At 50.1% G+C, this 15,601-nt stretch overlaps 1 protein-coding gene across 6 annotated transcripts; it reads right to left on the bottom strand.

The window, feature by feature from the left end:
* Positions 1-6,522: 6,522 nt before the first annotated feature.
* On the bottom strand, positions 6,523-14,733 carry LOC122363313 (glutamate--cysteine ligase regulatory subunit-like). Of its 6 annotated transcripts, none has more exons than XR_006253339.1 (8): positions 14,687-14,726; positions 12,839-13,002; positions 12,489-12,563; positions 12,029-12,155; positions 11,263-11,459; positions 10,887-11,007; positions 7,977-8,880; positions 6,523-6,689 (listed from the first exon to the last, which is right to left on the bottom strand). XR_006253339.1 is itself a non-coding variant. In XM_043332440.1 (8 exons), exons 3-8 carry the CDS (start codon positions 12,983-12,985, stop codon positions 8,717-8,719), a joined length of 831 nt encoding a protein of 276 aa, XP_043188375.1. In that variant the 5' UTR covers positions 12,986-13,002; positions 13,513-13,572; positions 14,661-14,697; the 3' UTR covers positions 6,523-8,716. The 6 variants fall into 6 exon arrangements, 4 of the variants coding, with proteins under 4 accessions (XP_043188375.1, XP_043188374.1, XP_043188372.1 ...); XR_006253338.1 differs by lacking the exon at positions 14,687-14,726 and adding an exon at positions 13,513-13,567; XM_043332440.1 differs by adding an exon at positions 13,513-13,572 and having other exon boundaries at positions 6,523-8,880; positions 14,661-14,697.
* Positions 14,734-15,601: the final 868 nt, after the last annotated feature.

Here is a 15,601-nt window from a genome sequence, read left to right as displayed (position 1 = left end):
TTCACCGTTCACGGGTCTTCTAGGGAATGCAATATAACACCGAGGAAAACGCATTTTGTCGAGAATCAGCGGTAGGGCGTCAGTTGCCTAGTAGATATGTTGCTATTAGAGGTCACTGGCAATACCAGGTCAGGTCACAGGTCAGGTCACCAAGGGTCACAGGTCAGGTCACATGAGCCCAAGTTTACTAAGGTTGTGTGATGCATCTTTTATGGCCAATTTTTCATTTCCAACTCAATGGTGTTGGTTATATGACTATCAGGTACGGCTTAGGTCACTTTCTGGTGAAGTTCAGGTCAAGGTCAGGTCAAGGTCAGGCCAAAAAAGGTCAAATTTCAAAGTTGATAGTTTTGCATAAAATGGGTATTGATTCGATGCAGCTCGTCACGGGGAGTCTAATGGTGGTCTTTGTTTTGCGCTACGGGGTCTAAAATTGCTAAAAATTGAGTTTGAAAATTTGACGTCATCAATTTTGAACAGTTTTTTCGCTATAACTTCGCCAAAAAAAGAGGTATCAATCTCAAATTTGGTATGTGGATGGAAGGCGGTAAGGACTATCACATATATTCCGGTTTTTGCGAAATTCAAAAAACTTTTTGGATTTTTCGATTCTTATATCCAAAAAATCTATTTTTTGATTTTTGGGGGTCCAAATCCAAAAATTTCAAAAATCCGAGATAGCAGTTTTGTAACCCTGTCCAATCTACAGCTTTTATGTCTTTATCATTTTTCTGTATTTGCAAAGCTATGGGCCTGACAGCTCTTCCCGCGAAACCCTTTTTTGGGTCGAAAACGGCAGAACATGACGTCACTCTGACGTCATTTCCGGCCAACCTATCATAGCCTTTGGAAAAATTTTTGGTCACAATGTGTAAAATTGATGTCCGGGAGGGTACTGAAAGTTTGGTGACGATCGGCGCAGCGGTTCTGGAGATATATCGAAAAGTCTGGAGGGGGGGAGCAAAAAATAGCCCCCCCCCTCCCACCAGGGCGCGGGATATACATGAAATGACAAGAGTGAACTAGCAAAATAACGTATCAAACTCCTTGCAAGTGGGCCCAAATCGATTTTATGCGTTCCGAGACAGTTCAGTGCCGAGTTAGATTTTACTAGGATCGGAGACGGTGTTCCAGCCCAGGGTTGTATACGACTCAGTCAATAGCAATCAATTCAATCACGACAAATTTGGGAAACCAATCAAATCAATCAAGTCAGAGCAGTTTTCGGGAATTGATTCAATCGACTCAAACGCGACAATGAAAGGAATCAATCAACTCAATCAAACGACTCAAACCAAGACATACATTAGGCCCACCAACTTGGAAAAGTGTCCATAGCAGTCTGGTGTACCTACCTACCTACCTACCTACAGAAGAAACATAAAAATATTGTCATTTAAAATTATAAATTGCCATGCCATTCAAAGTTTTATGTAATAAGGAAGGATGCCTAGTGATGGACAGGTGGATCATGATATTGAGGTTCAATGGGTAGATTGGAGCAGAAGTTTCATTTAATGGGTGCAAAATAACCCAGTAGTTGACTTGCCCCTTAACCAAAATCACCACCTTTCACCTAAAAGTTGTCAATTTAATTTTGGCCATATTCCAACTCCATTTACACTAAATATGAGATATTGCAGTTGAAAGTTGGCTGCTCGGATTTTGGCAGTGTTCGTGATTTGGCCATTTACCCTACACCATGTCTATTTCAATGGATTATATGCATCAATAACATATTAACCATAGGGAAATAGAAATAAATATCTTACCTGTATGTGACGGTTTTGGTTAGACAGAGACTGACGGGCAGCCTGAAAAATCTTTCCACACAATGTGCATTTGAGACGTGGGATGTTGTCAGATTGGGAAGGAAGAGATTTGAAGTATTTAGCGGTCCACGACTCTGGACGTGGCATGTCAATGTTAGGTACCTATGTGAAGAATTCAAAACATTTGTGTTTGAATTTTATTGCAATACAATTTGAAACTGTTAGGACTGGGGGATAGGGATGAGGGTTAAAAAATATATTTAAAAGGAAATGGAGAGGACAGGAACTCTGGAACCACAGTATAAGTTAAGGACAAAGGAAGTGGGAACGAGGAAAATTAAAACGCGAAAACGGGGAAAACGGCACGGTGCGACTGCATGAAAACGTTTTGCCAATAAGTATGCTAAGCTTTTATAAATCCTTATTCTACGTCTTTTGATTTTTTGGTAAGATGACGTCATTGATTATCATGTAGTATGGTAGATCATCATAAAATAAATCGGTTATACAACACCAATTTCGTTTTAGTTATTATTTTATTTGAAATAAAACCACTTAATAATATTCGGTAAAATATTTCAAGGAAAATGAAATATATTAAATATGTTATGCTTAGGCTCACAGGAGAAAAGGATCAACAAACGTTCTGCTGCAAATTAAACAATGCAGCAAATTAGCTATTAATTAGGCAAGTAAACGTAAATAGCGAGACGAAAACGGCGCTTTTGTTTCAGTTATTTTTTGTAGGGGTTTCAGATATTATAGAGTTCAGTGGGTTGTTTCTGAGGAGATGTGGAGATGTGAGTTATTAATTAATCACACTTTATTAGTATATAGGGCCTTGCACTTTATCATCTGGATTAGAAAAAACGTTTCCTGCTGAGTGCAGAAAGGTAGGTAGGTGCATCGCCAGGTTCTATCACCAGGATTGGTGCAGTTATTGCAGTTGAAAGTCAAAGCTGGCTGTTCATGTTTAGGCCCTGTTCTTTATTTGGCCATCTACCCCATATTGCAGTTGTGATGACAAGCAGTTTTCAGTGTAGTTTTGTGATCTTTGATGTCATCAATTGGTGTCATTATTTTTCGTCAACTAAAAGTTATTTGAACTCTCCTTTCAATCGACTCAATCATACGAGTCACTCTAATTTTCAGGAATCAAATCAGTCAACCAGTCGCTAAAGTCAAACGAGTCAGTCAACCAGTCATCTCGAAAAGTCAATCGACTCAATCCAATCAACTCAAAATACGCGTTGAAACAAATCAATCAATTCAATCGACTTGATTGGTATACAACCCTGTTCCAGCCAAGTGCACGCCGCACGTGGTTCGACGTTATAGCCAGCCCCATAATGTGTGTTCCACACCGACGACTAAGTGCTAGTGCGGAACATATCAGACTTCCAGCCGCGTGCACGGTTAAATGACTGCCAGGCCCTGAATCAGTTTCGTATTTATTTGTAGGTTTATGAGTCCCGGGTACGATGACGGCGTTCTCAGGGCAGGAAACCGTGTCCACTGGGGACAAATAAGAAAATCACCGTCCAAGTCCCTTGGGAGATTCTTCTTACGGTCCAAAGTGCCAAAAAAAAAACTGTGTGAAGAATGAAGATAGCGAGAATCTTTGATGGACACTTCCAGTACCAAATGGACGATTCTTGTTAGCTGCATGAAATTCATCACATTTATCTTATCAATATCACCGATGTTTTCCAAAACAATACCTTCAAACAATTCTGCTGACTCAGGTTTCAGAGGGCGTTTTTGTGCAAGGATGGCTGGCGACAAGATCGCCTTACCTTTGCTGGAATCCGAAAACCGTGTTGCGGTCGAGAGGAGTCCGGGGTCACTGGGGCCACTCCGAGGTCACTGGGGTCACTGAGAGTCACTGGGGGTCACTTAATCCTTTGCCGCCACCACCGTAGCGTCTGCCTATCTCTATGGGATCCCTCGATCACTGTTCCGCCGCGCCTCAGCATGGTGCCATGCCGTTCATCTAGATCTGGAGACCCAGTCTCCGATTGCTCCCAGATGACAGCCCCTCCAAGGCGCACTCGTCACTGATCACTTCTTGGCGTGCAGCCTATTGTTTCAGCCTTTCACTCCTCGGCAAAGCCTGAGGCTGTGCGCGCACTGAACTACCGCCCGGCGGAAACGAGGCACTGCACGAGCAGCACCACCGTCACCACCGTCACAATCACCAGCGGCGGCGGCAGGCTCGGTGCCGTGCCCACCTGTTCGGCGGCGGCGGGCGCCGGTACTGCTCCGGCCACCCAGCCGCCCTTCGCGCCGCGCCGCTCGTCGGTGGTAGCCGCGCTCCACAGGTGGCTGCGGCCGCCGGGCTGCCGCTGTTGCAGCTCGCAGCGGGGCGGGGCACCCGGCACCCGACCGATAATGGTCACCAGGTAAACAGAACGACGCCCGCGCCCCACCGATCTCGGCTAGGCTGCTGAGCAGAGTCGGTGAACTGCGCGGCCGACTCGCAGGCACCGAGAGAGCTGCGCGAACGGACAACGGTACTGCGACCTGGACGGAATTACAGCGGAGCCCGGACAAAATCACAGCGGCAACCGGACAATATCGACGGCGGAGCCCGGACTGGAAATACTGGATGTAAGGGCCTTGGGCTGTGGTTCAACGTTTTATTGTGGTGACTTGCATTCATTAGACGTGTTTTGTCAGGCTTGGTTGGTATGGAAGGCCTCGTTGATGCCGCTCAAGCATTTAAATTTGGAGTTTTGTATACCTGCACCAAGCGTGCATTATACAACTGTGATAGCCAATAGCAAAGCATCGGCATAGTACAGCCAAAAAGTAAAACGCAATGTCAACTGTTACCGGCTGATCTTCCTGTTCCAGTGCACCTGTAGCACCTCAGTCAAGAGCCTGCTGTTGGGCGGCGGTCCGGCCTGTTCCGGCGGGCACGGGAGTGCTGCGGGACAGCCTGCCACCGCAGGCAGTCTCGGCCGGAGCGCCGCTCGCCACTGCACTCGGGGCCGCAGCGGCCGCGAGAATCAGGAAACATGCTTCGCAGTTCTGGCCTTAGCAGGGTTCGCTAGTGGACCCCGCTATTAATGGTCATCAAAGTCAGTAATCACTACATTTACCTACCAATGAGGAACAAATGAATTATTCCGTAGGAAAGAAATGATGGTATAGGTAAGAGCGACGAATAATTTCCCATCAATGTCTTGCACCTTTACTGAATAAGAATATAATCATTGTCAAGGGAAGTATTGGAAGTTAAAAGGGACTATTTTTCAATCAAAACACGACTTATAAGCTAGTGACTCATTCCAACATGATTTAATCTGTAGGTACACCGAATTGTTCAAATCACATCCCACCTACTCTCTATCCTCAGCCTCGCTCCGACCGAGCTTATAGATCGGGGAGCACCCGTACGTACACCGCTTCTCCCGGTCCGGGGGTCTTCCCCTGCCCCGCCAAGCCGAGTCCGGTCGGGCCGAGCTCCCCGGTACCGACACGGGAAGTTCCTCGAACAGATCACTGTGGGACCGGCGACCGAGCCACGTGCGACTGTGTGTACCCGCCGAGAGCTGGAGCTCCGGGTTCGATCGGGTCAACGCCCGCGGATCAGAGATCTGTACCCGGTAGCCGCCCTCCGCTGGAGAATAATGCATATATCTGCATAGAAGGCCACCCGTCACAAATTCTCAGACTGCCGTCTGAAGTAAGGGTATCCCAGAGGCGACTCCAAACGTCATAGCTGGGATGCTTTTAGAATGCGAGCGGCATACATCAGTGAATGCATCTCAGTAGGAATGAATGAATGCATGCTCATATCTGAAAGAGATGGCTTGTCTATCAGACATGCGTTTTGTAGTATCGCGGGAGATGTCGGGATGGGTTGTGCAGAGGCGATGCATGACGAATTTCATGCTGTATACCTAATGTGTGTGTTCAATCCAGCTTTGTTCACTTGCATTGTAATTATAATTGTATCGGTGTCCGGTGACCGGTTATGTCCAAATCCCGTGACTCGGCCGGTGTGGCAGTAAATTACAGTCCCTTTCGACTGCGATATGGTCCGGTTATAAATAGCGCTACCCAATGGTGGGACTGGCCGCCCGGCTGGCCAGCTCAGAGGAGAGGGAGGGCCCCGCGGTGGCGCGCCGGCCGGCCCGAGGGGACGGAGCACACTCGATTGACCGGACCGGAAATAAGACATCGATACAGCCCCGTTTCAGTTCAGCTAAATGGACGGGGAAACCACTCAAACTGCCGATAGACGTCCGCCAACAACTGCGCCGGGAAGTTTTTGTCAGGCATTCCGATCGTCATGTGGCGATAAGTGGATAAAGGTCGAGCATGGACGTCGAAAGTAACTTCAAAGCCGCTACCATAAAAAACATGGACCAGCCACGAGACGGTCGGCGTGTGATCGGCACAAGAAATTGTCTTATGACTGCAGCTGCTCGTATTTCATTCGAAGACATGTCGCCAAACTCCAACGTGATAAGCAGATATGTAATTCAGGTACGAATAAGTAAAGCTTCTGCCCGAGCTCCTCGGTTCATGATTGTAGTGCTGTCGAGTGAGACACTCCTTCTTTCCAAGTTGCTCCTAGCACCTTCAGAATAAAGTTCGCCTTCGATTCTAGTTCGCAGCCCGCGCCACAATACCCAGGTCGGCCATTCATTTTCATAAACCGACGTCTGCGCTTTGTGCCGCGTTTATCGCCTCACAAAAGAGGCCACATCAGCGCCGGCGCTCAGCAGCATAGAACAGCGGAGCCTGAGTTCATTTATTTCCCACATTCACATTACCTGATTGCGAACTGGCGTCGGCAGTGCGAACTCATTACTAACGAAAAATGAGAACAGAGCATTTCCCTACCACAAACACAAATAATATTGCACTTAAAATAAGCACATCTGGTCTATATTGCACAATACAGGGGTGGGCAGATAAATTGGGACAAATTTCAACTTCCTCTAAAACGACTATTTTTTGAGTGATAAAGATAATTTTTGAACATAAATATAGGCTTATGAATACGTTTCCACGTTATGCAGGTTGCGTTATAGTTTTGAGTTGGCTGGTCACAGAACGTGGGCTTAAGCAAGCCACTATCAACTTAGTCCGCGCGCACATGCATGCCAATACTCTAATTATGCTCCATCAAATGGCTGGAAGTAGTGTGTATCGAACAGACGTAAACGTTGGAGGAAGAGATAATATTGACTCATCCTTACATCCCTATTGCATTGACACCGGCCGCTCCCCCGGTTTTCCAGGGGGGCTAAAAGGCAAAATTCAGTTAAATCAGAGGATCCTCGCGAATTCAGTGGCGCGAGCTTACAACGAAGGTAGCCGCGCCATGAGAAAGCGATATACCAGCACCTCAAACATGTACTCTTATGCATTGATGCATATCAACCTGTCAACATAGATGTTGAAGCAGCTGTGACGTAAAAAAGATTGTTTCCTCTTGAAGGGCTTGGAGAAGCAAGCAAGCACGTGCAGGTCTTTTTTGGACGATGGTATCCCCATAACCGAATATATGAACAACCGCAAACACCATGTAACATCGCAACCAGCCCAGAAGACGTTATCTTAGTTCCAAAAAGCATGCAGCAGACATCGGTGATGGCATTCTACTCGGTGACTTCTGACGGTCACGTAAGGGCCCCCTTATTTTACGGAATCGGGAGGGGGTTCGCCATTACAGGGTACCTAACCATTATTCCGGCAGTTCGAATCAACAAGATGGAAGAAGGCAACATCCTGCATGGAGTGATGCTCTTCTCGGAGTCAGCTCCCCGGCATACAGTAAATTAAATACAAAATCTCCTGAAACGGAGGATCCCGCAAACTGTACCCAAGGGAAAATACCCCCTTCTTCATTAAACCTCAGCCCACACAAGTTCTGGTTGCTGGGGCGTTTTTGCGGGTGAGTCTAACGAACGTCCCCATGTGACTGTGGTGAGCCTCAGCAGTGCCAGTTGGCTACAATTACAAGCCATTTCAGACGGGAGATTTCGCCACGCGTGCGGCCAGTCCAGGCACCGATAAGGACTGATGCAGGTGGACCACGGTGACCATAGTTGGTGATAATTGTGTAAAATTGGTGTGACAATATGTGATCCAAATTTGAAATGCCTATGTTTACAAATTTCTAAGGTACGGCGTTCTAAATGCAAATATGTATTTTGTCCCAATTTATCTGCCCAACCCTGTACATGAATGTTTCCCAGTTAGTTTTATAAATCAACTCAGCTGAATAGGACAAAAATGGGGCACTACTGCACAAGCCAGCAGCAGTCCCGTCTACCGCCACACGTAGGTACAATAATAGCACACCTTCATTAATGCCACTAGCGTCTATAAATGGCCGCGTCGTGATTAGTTGGTTTTCTAGGAAGGTACCATCGCAAATCTCTTACCCTCTTATTAGTGATAATACTTTAATGAACAAGTCCCTCAGAAACTGTGATGAAACTACCATCTCTAAGATATTGAAGGGGAAATGCACGAAAAGTGATTTTTAGCGATGAATATAAATGTATATGTTAAGTATTATTCCCGTATAGATTTCCGCATTACTTGCTACATCGCATCTAATCCCACCCAAGGTATAAAATCACGTCATATCCTAGGACCTGAATATTACTAAGTACTTTATTTTCTAAGCTCTTTACTCCCTGGCCCCGACAGGCGTATAGAGTCGTACTCCTCACAGCGGGGAATGTGCAGAAACACAACAAACACGTCCTGCCTACAGATAGCCAGAGTGAAGTGAAGGCACCACGAGCGCGTTACTGGCAGCTAGACCGGCGCGTCCCCAATGCCTACCCGTCCGCCCGCCCGTCCGTCTGGCCGTCCGTCCGTCTGACGCGCTCGGCTGATGGCATTTCTGTGTCACATTACCTGTCGAGCCAGTGATAATCAGCCTAGCCGCCGCGCCGCGCCGGGGGACGAGCCTAGGAGCGCGTCACGTGCACGATGTAGCCCTTGTTCTTGATGACGCCCTTGTGTTGTACCATGACGAGGTAGCGCAGGGACCAGACGAGCGACCAGCGCTGCGGCTCGGCCAAGGCCAGGTGTTTGGAGAGCAGCGGCCGGAGCACGGCGCCCGGCAGCACCTCTGTGGGGGGGGGGGGGACAGTTAGAGCAGCGGCCGGAGCACGGCCCCCGGCAGCACCTCTGTGGGGGGGGGGGGACAGTTAGAGCAGCGGCCGGAGCACGGCCCCCGGCAGCACCTCTGTGGGGGGGGGGGGGGACAGTTAGAGCAGCGGCCGGAGCACGGCGCCCGGCAGCACCTCTGTGGGGGGGGGGGGACAGTTAGAGCAGCGGCCGGAGCACGGCCCCCGGCAGCACCTCTGTGGGGGGGGGGGGGACAGTTAGAGCAGCGGCCGGAGCACGGCGCCCGGCAGCACCTCTGTGGGGGGGGGGGGGACAGTTAGAGCAGCGGCCGGAGCACGGCCCCCGGCAGCACCTCTGTGGGGGGGGGGGACAGTTAGAGCAGCGGACGGAGCACGGCCCCCGGCAGCACCTCTGTGGGGGGGGGGGGGACAGTTAGAGCAGCGGCCGGAGCACGGCCCCCGGCAGCACCTCTGTGGGGGGGGGGGGGGACAGTTAGAGCAGCGGCCGGAGCACGGCGCCCGGCAGCACCTCTGTGGGGGGGGGGGGGACAGTTAGAGCAGCGGCCGGAGCACGGCGCCCGGCAGCACCTCTTTGGGGGGGGGGGGGGCAGTTAGAGCAGCGGCCGGAGCACGGCGCCCGGCAGCACCTCTGTGGGGGGGGGGGGCAGTTAGAGCAGCGGCCGGAGCACGGCGCCCGGCAGCAACTTTGAGGGGGGAGGGGGGGGGGCAGTTAGAGCAGCGGTCGGAGCCCGGCGCCCATGAGCACCTCTGAAAGGAGGAGAGGGGGGGGGGCGTCAGGGCAGGGGCGACAGTCGGGGGGGGATGAGTTAGAGCAGCGGCCGGAGCACGGCGCCACCTCTGTGTGTGTTGGGGGGGGGGGGGGGGACGGGGGGAGGGTCAGAACTCAGAGCAGGTGTCACGGCGAGCCAGAGTCAGAGCAGGGGTTGGGGACATGGGGTAGAAGAAGTGGTAAGGGGAAATAAGGGGGCGATAATGGATAGGAGTTGAGTGAGACATTGGTAGTAACGTAGCATATCACAGTACACTGCACTGGCATTATCTAAACTTGACGCGCCCTAGTATAGCTCCAGGTTACATGCTAAAATGCTCAACACATGATGAAAATAAAATTGTCCGCTCGGTTTCGAGGTTCCGGAAAATCAGCAGCTTGAGATAGGTTACGTCACTTTACCACTGTTCACAATCAGATGTTAAGCAGGCAGTTGTGCCTATATCATCCCACCACACCAGTAGGTATATCAGTGTGACAGCACTCCCCTGATAAAAAACAAACACAGTGACCCGACTCCACTAGACAAACGTCTGCCAATCACCCGTGGCAGCTCGACCTAACAAGGAGCGACTGCCAACAATCACCGCTCTGACGCCGTACGAGCGGTCCGGTCTAGCCGAGTCACCGTGTCTCGGCGCTTTCAGAGGCCCCCGCCGCCCTGACTGGTGCTGTCCCTTCCCTGCACCGTCACCCTTGCTAACGATGGTCGCACAATGTCATCGTGACTGTTAACGGCACACTGGTGAAGTGAGAACTCTCGTAGCTAGCGCCTGCTTCTGTCGCCGAGAAAGGCGCAGATGAATTGCAGTACCCTTGCCTTAGGTGCCTACGCAAACGCAAATAAGTCGTATCGGGCCTTTGCTCGCGAAGAGACCCATCTTTTTACTGAGAATCACTAGGATGCTAATCTTATCAATGACTTTTAGGCTACTTGGCTCTTATAGTGGCTCTTATAGTGTCCGTTTGAATAGAGTTCCTTCATCAGTCCTCTTCCCAATGCTGCATGCATGTAATAAATGTTGACCTAGTGACGTGACCAGAATATTTGTTTAGCCTGTTTTTGACTGTTGTAAAAGAGTGACGAAGGCCACAACTGATGGCGATCGCACCACCCGCCCATCTGTTGACATTGAGCCCTAATTGTTTGCGGGAGTTGGCACGTAAGCTCGCGTGTCACCCTCTCCGCCGGCGCCAGTCCCCCGCCGAGACTATCACCTTGTGCGTCGTTGTGTGTCAGGATCTGGACGTCCCGCTGCCGGCAGAAGTCGCGCAGGTCGTCCGGCACCGAGCAGCAGTTGGTGAGGTTGATCTGGAGCAGGGACGGCTTCACCTCCACCTGTCAGGGGGAGGGGGGGGGGGGGCGTCAGGGGCAGCCCGCTGGCGGCGTCCAATCAGAAAGGTAGAAATTGATGCCTAAATACGCAGCATAACAATAATATCTGCAGTCATTAGCGACGTAATTTTTGCTAACAAAGGAGGGTTAATGGTTGACACCGAATTCGCTAGCCACCCAGTCTGTCGTTTGGTAGACCAATGTTTAAGTAACTGCCATAAGCCCAGTGCCGCCGAACCAGGACGCCGCGGTACTGACCTGATCACACTGGCAGATGGCCTCGAACAGTGACTGCTCCACGTCCGCCAGGCCCAGGTAGGCCACCTTCTGCTGCGCGTGGAACTGTTCCAGCACCCGCCAGAGGGGCAGCAGCTGCTCCAGCGTCATCTCCTCCCAGGGCAGCGGGTTGGACAGCACGATCGCCTCCACCTGCTTCACCGACAGCTCCGTCAGAGCTGCCGGATATAGAGAGGGGACAGACACGGTCAGAGCTGCCGGATACAGAGAGGGGACGGACACGGTCAGAGCTGCCGGATATAGAGAGGGGACAGACACGGTCAGAGCTGCCGGATACAGAGAGGGGACGGACACGGTCAGAGCTGCCGGATATAGAGAGGGGACGGACACGGTCAGAGCTGCCGGATACAGAAGGAGACGGCCACAGTCAGTGGTGTCAGATACTGAAAGGAATGGACACGGTCAGAGCTACCGCTTACACACACGAAGTCAGTGAGCTGTGAGGTGATGGGACAGCTGAAGACCGGGCACCGTCAGAGCTGGGGGATACGCTTTACCGAGTCGCTATATGAATCGAGATCAACATAAAATTGTCGATCCGTGACAAAACAAAACCAAAACTGATCCATCTAACAGAAATCGCACAAATGTGTCTTATGTGTCTGGGCTTCCCACTGTCATAACCATTCGTCATTGACAAGCGTGCGGTTTGTGAACGCCGAAGCTCATTGCCGCCACCCCGCGGGTCACATTACCCCCTCTCCCAGCCCCAGTCCGCACAGTGTACCTCGCTCGACGGCCTGTCGGACGGCGTCGGTGTCCAGCCCGACCGGGAACAGTTTGACGGTGATGCTCAGCGGCTCCCGCTCCTCCTCACCCAGACTGACGCTGTAGCACGCGCACGGCACTGCCATCTGGCGGGCAGGGACGGCAACTGACCGTCACATCGCTGCGCTGGCTGCACACATAGAGGCAGTGCCAAATAGAGGCATAGACAAATGGCGAGACAACTGGAGTGATTATTTGGCTATTTTCAGAGATCTGGGCTTTTCATAGGTGTTTGAGTCCCCCAACTTCTGCATGTGCTGATAAGTGGATATTTATCGCGATGGGTTAATGTTTATGACACTTCTATCATAGGTAAAACAAAAGGTTATCAATGATATAATCCAATGGCCATAGCTAAGCACTCCCGCATCCGTGTAGCCAAGCCGCCCAATTGGTTACAGCGGTGGGGGCTGGCTTACCACGACTGACGGCCGGTCCAGTTCGCCCTTCGCCGGGCGGATGATGTCAAGCATATGATCCAGTGAAGACATTAACTGAAAAGCAGCCAGGTACCTTGGTCATTATAGGAATGCAGAGTCAGCGCTTACCGAAACTGAGAAAACGTGAACATGGTCATTACTTAATAGGTAAACTCAGCTGGGCTGTCGAAAAAAGCAAGAAGCACTATAGTCACACTGATGCAGAATTACAGGAAACGTAAACAAACAGTGACAATGCATGTTGAACACAAAACCAGCACCACTCAGCATGACTGTCACATCACACACCACAGACAGCATGACAGCATGACAGCCAAAACTGGGCTCACCTCCTCTGTGGTACCCTGCCCGGCGCGGCGGCGCACCCCGCGCATCGAGATGACATTGCCCGTCGACATTGTGAGGTCGGTGCACGCCTCGCCCAGCGCCAGCGGCTCGCCCCGCGAACTACACGCGCTCTCGCCCGCACCACTCATGTTGATACTCTGCTAGTCTGTCAATGGGAGGAGAACGATGAGAAACGATGTGCACGTACAGAATTCCAGTGTCTCAGTTCCCCAAGACTATGTGAACACACTTAAGCTTCTAGCTTGATCTAGTTTGATAGGATGGCCTCATAGGTACCATCCAGGTCAATCTACTATGGAAGAAACCAATTAACACAAATAAGCTTTAATCAGCATGAGGCATGAGCAATAAGATAACCACGCTGAAATGAAAGATGAGACATCCCAGCCAGCAATCTGGTTTGGCTCAAGGCCCCGTTATGCCCCGGTAACTCTGACATGCCAGATTTGAGCCGCTGGGCGGTGACTGTCAACGGAACGCTGTCGGAACAAGGGGGTTGGGTCGATATGGCTCTATTCTGGCTAGCCATTCTTTGCCATGGCGCTCTGGGGTTGGCATGGTTTTGTACCACCAAGTATGGCTCAAGTCCGGCTCCCTGACACTGCGTGCTACGGCCAGGTCCGGCTGCCCTGTAGCTGCTCTGGCTGTGACTTACGTACAATTGAGGTATGCCACGGCTGATGCAGCATAAGTCCGGCTGTGGAGCGAGCAAGCCCTGGAATCGTGTCAGCTCCAGTAAAGCTCTAGGCCTTGCCCATACTTCGGCCAGAGTAAAGTGGCCCAGAGCTTGCCAGAGTGAAACCAGCTGCAGCCCAGGGCCCTGTTTCACCAGTGATAGCAGCACGCTGCTTTTACACGTGTCAAATTGGGTTTCCATGGAAACATCAACAGGCCCATTGCTCCAACACTACCACAAGTGTGACGTCAGCTCGCGCAATTTGATAGCAGCGTGGTAGCAGCGTCCCGTGAAACACCGCCCGGACCAATTTTGCTGGCTGAGATAATCCTGAATCATGATTATGCTAACAAAGAATTTTTTTATTTTACAATTTTAACAGATTAGATGAATGGGTGCCAGGTGGGGTTGAGTGTTGTGCCTGGGTACCACACTCATGGCTCAGCAGCACCGGTTGTGATTTGCGAATGATAGGTATTGCACACCCACCATCCACATGTGCCTACTGCCCAGACAGTGCCTAAACTGCATGCATTTTCACAGAAAATTTTAATTGAAGTTTAAATTTAAGTTTAAGTTTAGATTAATGGACTGTCATTAGACTAAGTCTATTCTTGCATCCATTTCATTTTGTCTTGTATCGAGTCTCCCTGTTGGGTAGCTTCAATGATTCAAGCATACGTAGACAAGCGGGAGTGTGGGATACTTTAAGCACTAAGCCAAGGTACAGAGTGCTTTTTTGTGCAGGGGTGACTGATGAAGTGCATGAAGACTGAAGTTTAACAAGTTGCAAGTAGAGGGCAGAGCACCATCCTCGACTCCTCCTGGGTCAAAATGTTGGTCGAACTGGATGTCCAATCCTGGCTGATATTATGAAGCAAAACAAAAGTAAAATTGGTGAAAATGGATCTTATTAACAGCAAAGTTATCAGTTAACACAAGACAGTTATGAATGCCAACAATAATCTGCGGTAAAATTACAGAATGAGAAAGAGTCCGATTCACTTTATCTGCATTAGTTTGCTCAAGATCTACTCTTGCTCTGATTGTCTAAAACCCCGTTTTTAGAGCTTCAATACGCGAAAATTGAAAAGCAACGCATGCATAAAGCGGATAGAGCCCCTCACGGTATATAGAGAACTGAGCCCCTCACCCTCCTCGTAACACTCTCCTCCGTGAATGACACCAAACGATACCACCAAGGCCCTATATACCAGGTAGGGTCGTCCGGCGATTCCAGGGCGGCGATTCTACCTTTTCGTGACGTCAGCTCGTGACGTCATTTGGAGTCAAGTCTCGAAGCCCCGTTCAATCCCCATGTAAATAAGCGATTTTCGAAGCACTGTAGAATGAAGTCTACATAAGATATATCAAACCTAAGTATCTTATCTGAAAGAGCAGACAATTTTCTGCAAGTTATCTATTACGTGTTTTTCGCTAAATCTTTTGCTTTTTTCACAAAAGCGTAAAATGTCCCCCCATGTCTCCGCAGCCTCCCTGCCGCCGGCCGCCGCGCGGTCGCGGTAGTGTAGTGGTTAGCGTGCCCGCGCAGTATTCCAAAGGTCCCGAGTTCGAATCTATGCGGTGCGGCACTTTAATTGCAATTCCAAGCTGAATATACGCACATCCATAATAAATTATTATTCGTATAGCTAAACTGTCACCAAGCTATCCATATAAATTGACTTCACCCAAAATATCGGCAACATTCTATTAAAATATAAATTCAAATATGGCGGCTTGGACTGCCGCGTGCGTTAGGCTCCGCCCATAGCTCCGCCCACATGCGTGACGTCATTCGTGTTAGTGGACACACGCGGAGATAGGGATGTAACGGAAGTTGGCACAGATTCAGCACAGATTCACCACAGCACAGATTCGGTAGGGGGAAAAAAGGCCCCGGTAGAGGGAAACCTTTATGACCCGTTTTCCCCTAGAAATGACGTCACAAAGAGGTAAAAATGGGTATCAATCGAAAGCTCTCGTTTACCCAGACACAGTCCTGCAGGAAAATTTCACTTTTCCCCCATAGGAAAGTTTGTACGGGAAAATCAAAATTTTGGGTCAA

The sequence above is a fragment of the Amphibalanus amphitrite genome, unplaced genomic scaffold (genome assembly GCF_019059575.1).
Source record: "Amphibalanus amphitrite isolate SeventyFive unplaced genomic scaffold, NRLGWU_Aamphi_draft 000615F_arrow, whole genome shotgun sequence".
NCBI lineage: Eukaryota > Metazoa > Arthropoda > Thecostraca > Balanomorpha > Balanidae > Amphibalanus > Amphibalanus amphitrite.
The sequence above is the reverse complement of the archived record's forward strand: the minus strand, read 5'-3'. Positions and strand labels throughout refer to the sequence as shown.

What these genes read in the sequence shown, in the direction of transcription:
- LOC122363313 (XM_043332439.1), bottom strand. Translation starts at nt 12,985, where the DNA reads ATGAGTGGTGCGGGCGAGAGCGCGTGTAGTTCGCGGGGCGAGCCGCTG. An exon ending in GGCAGGGTACCACAGAGGAG is followed by an intron (nt 12,564 to 12,838) that starts GTGAGCCCAGTT and finishes GCTGCTTTTCAG; the next exon opens with TTAATGTCTTCACTGGATCA. An exon ending in CCGACAGGCCGTCGAGCGAG is followed by an intron (nt 11,460 to 12,028) that starts GTACACTGTGCG and finishes TATATCCGGCAG; the next exon opens with CTCTGACGGAGCTGTCGGTG.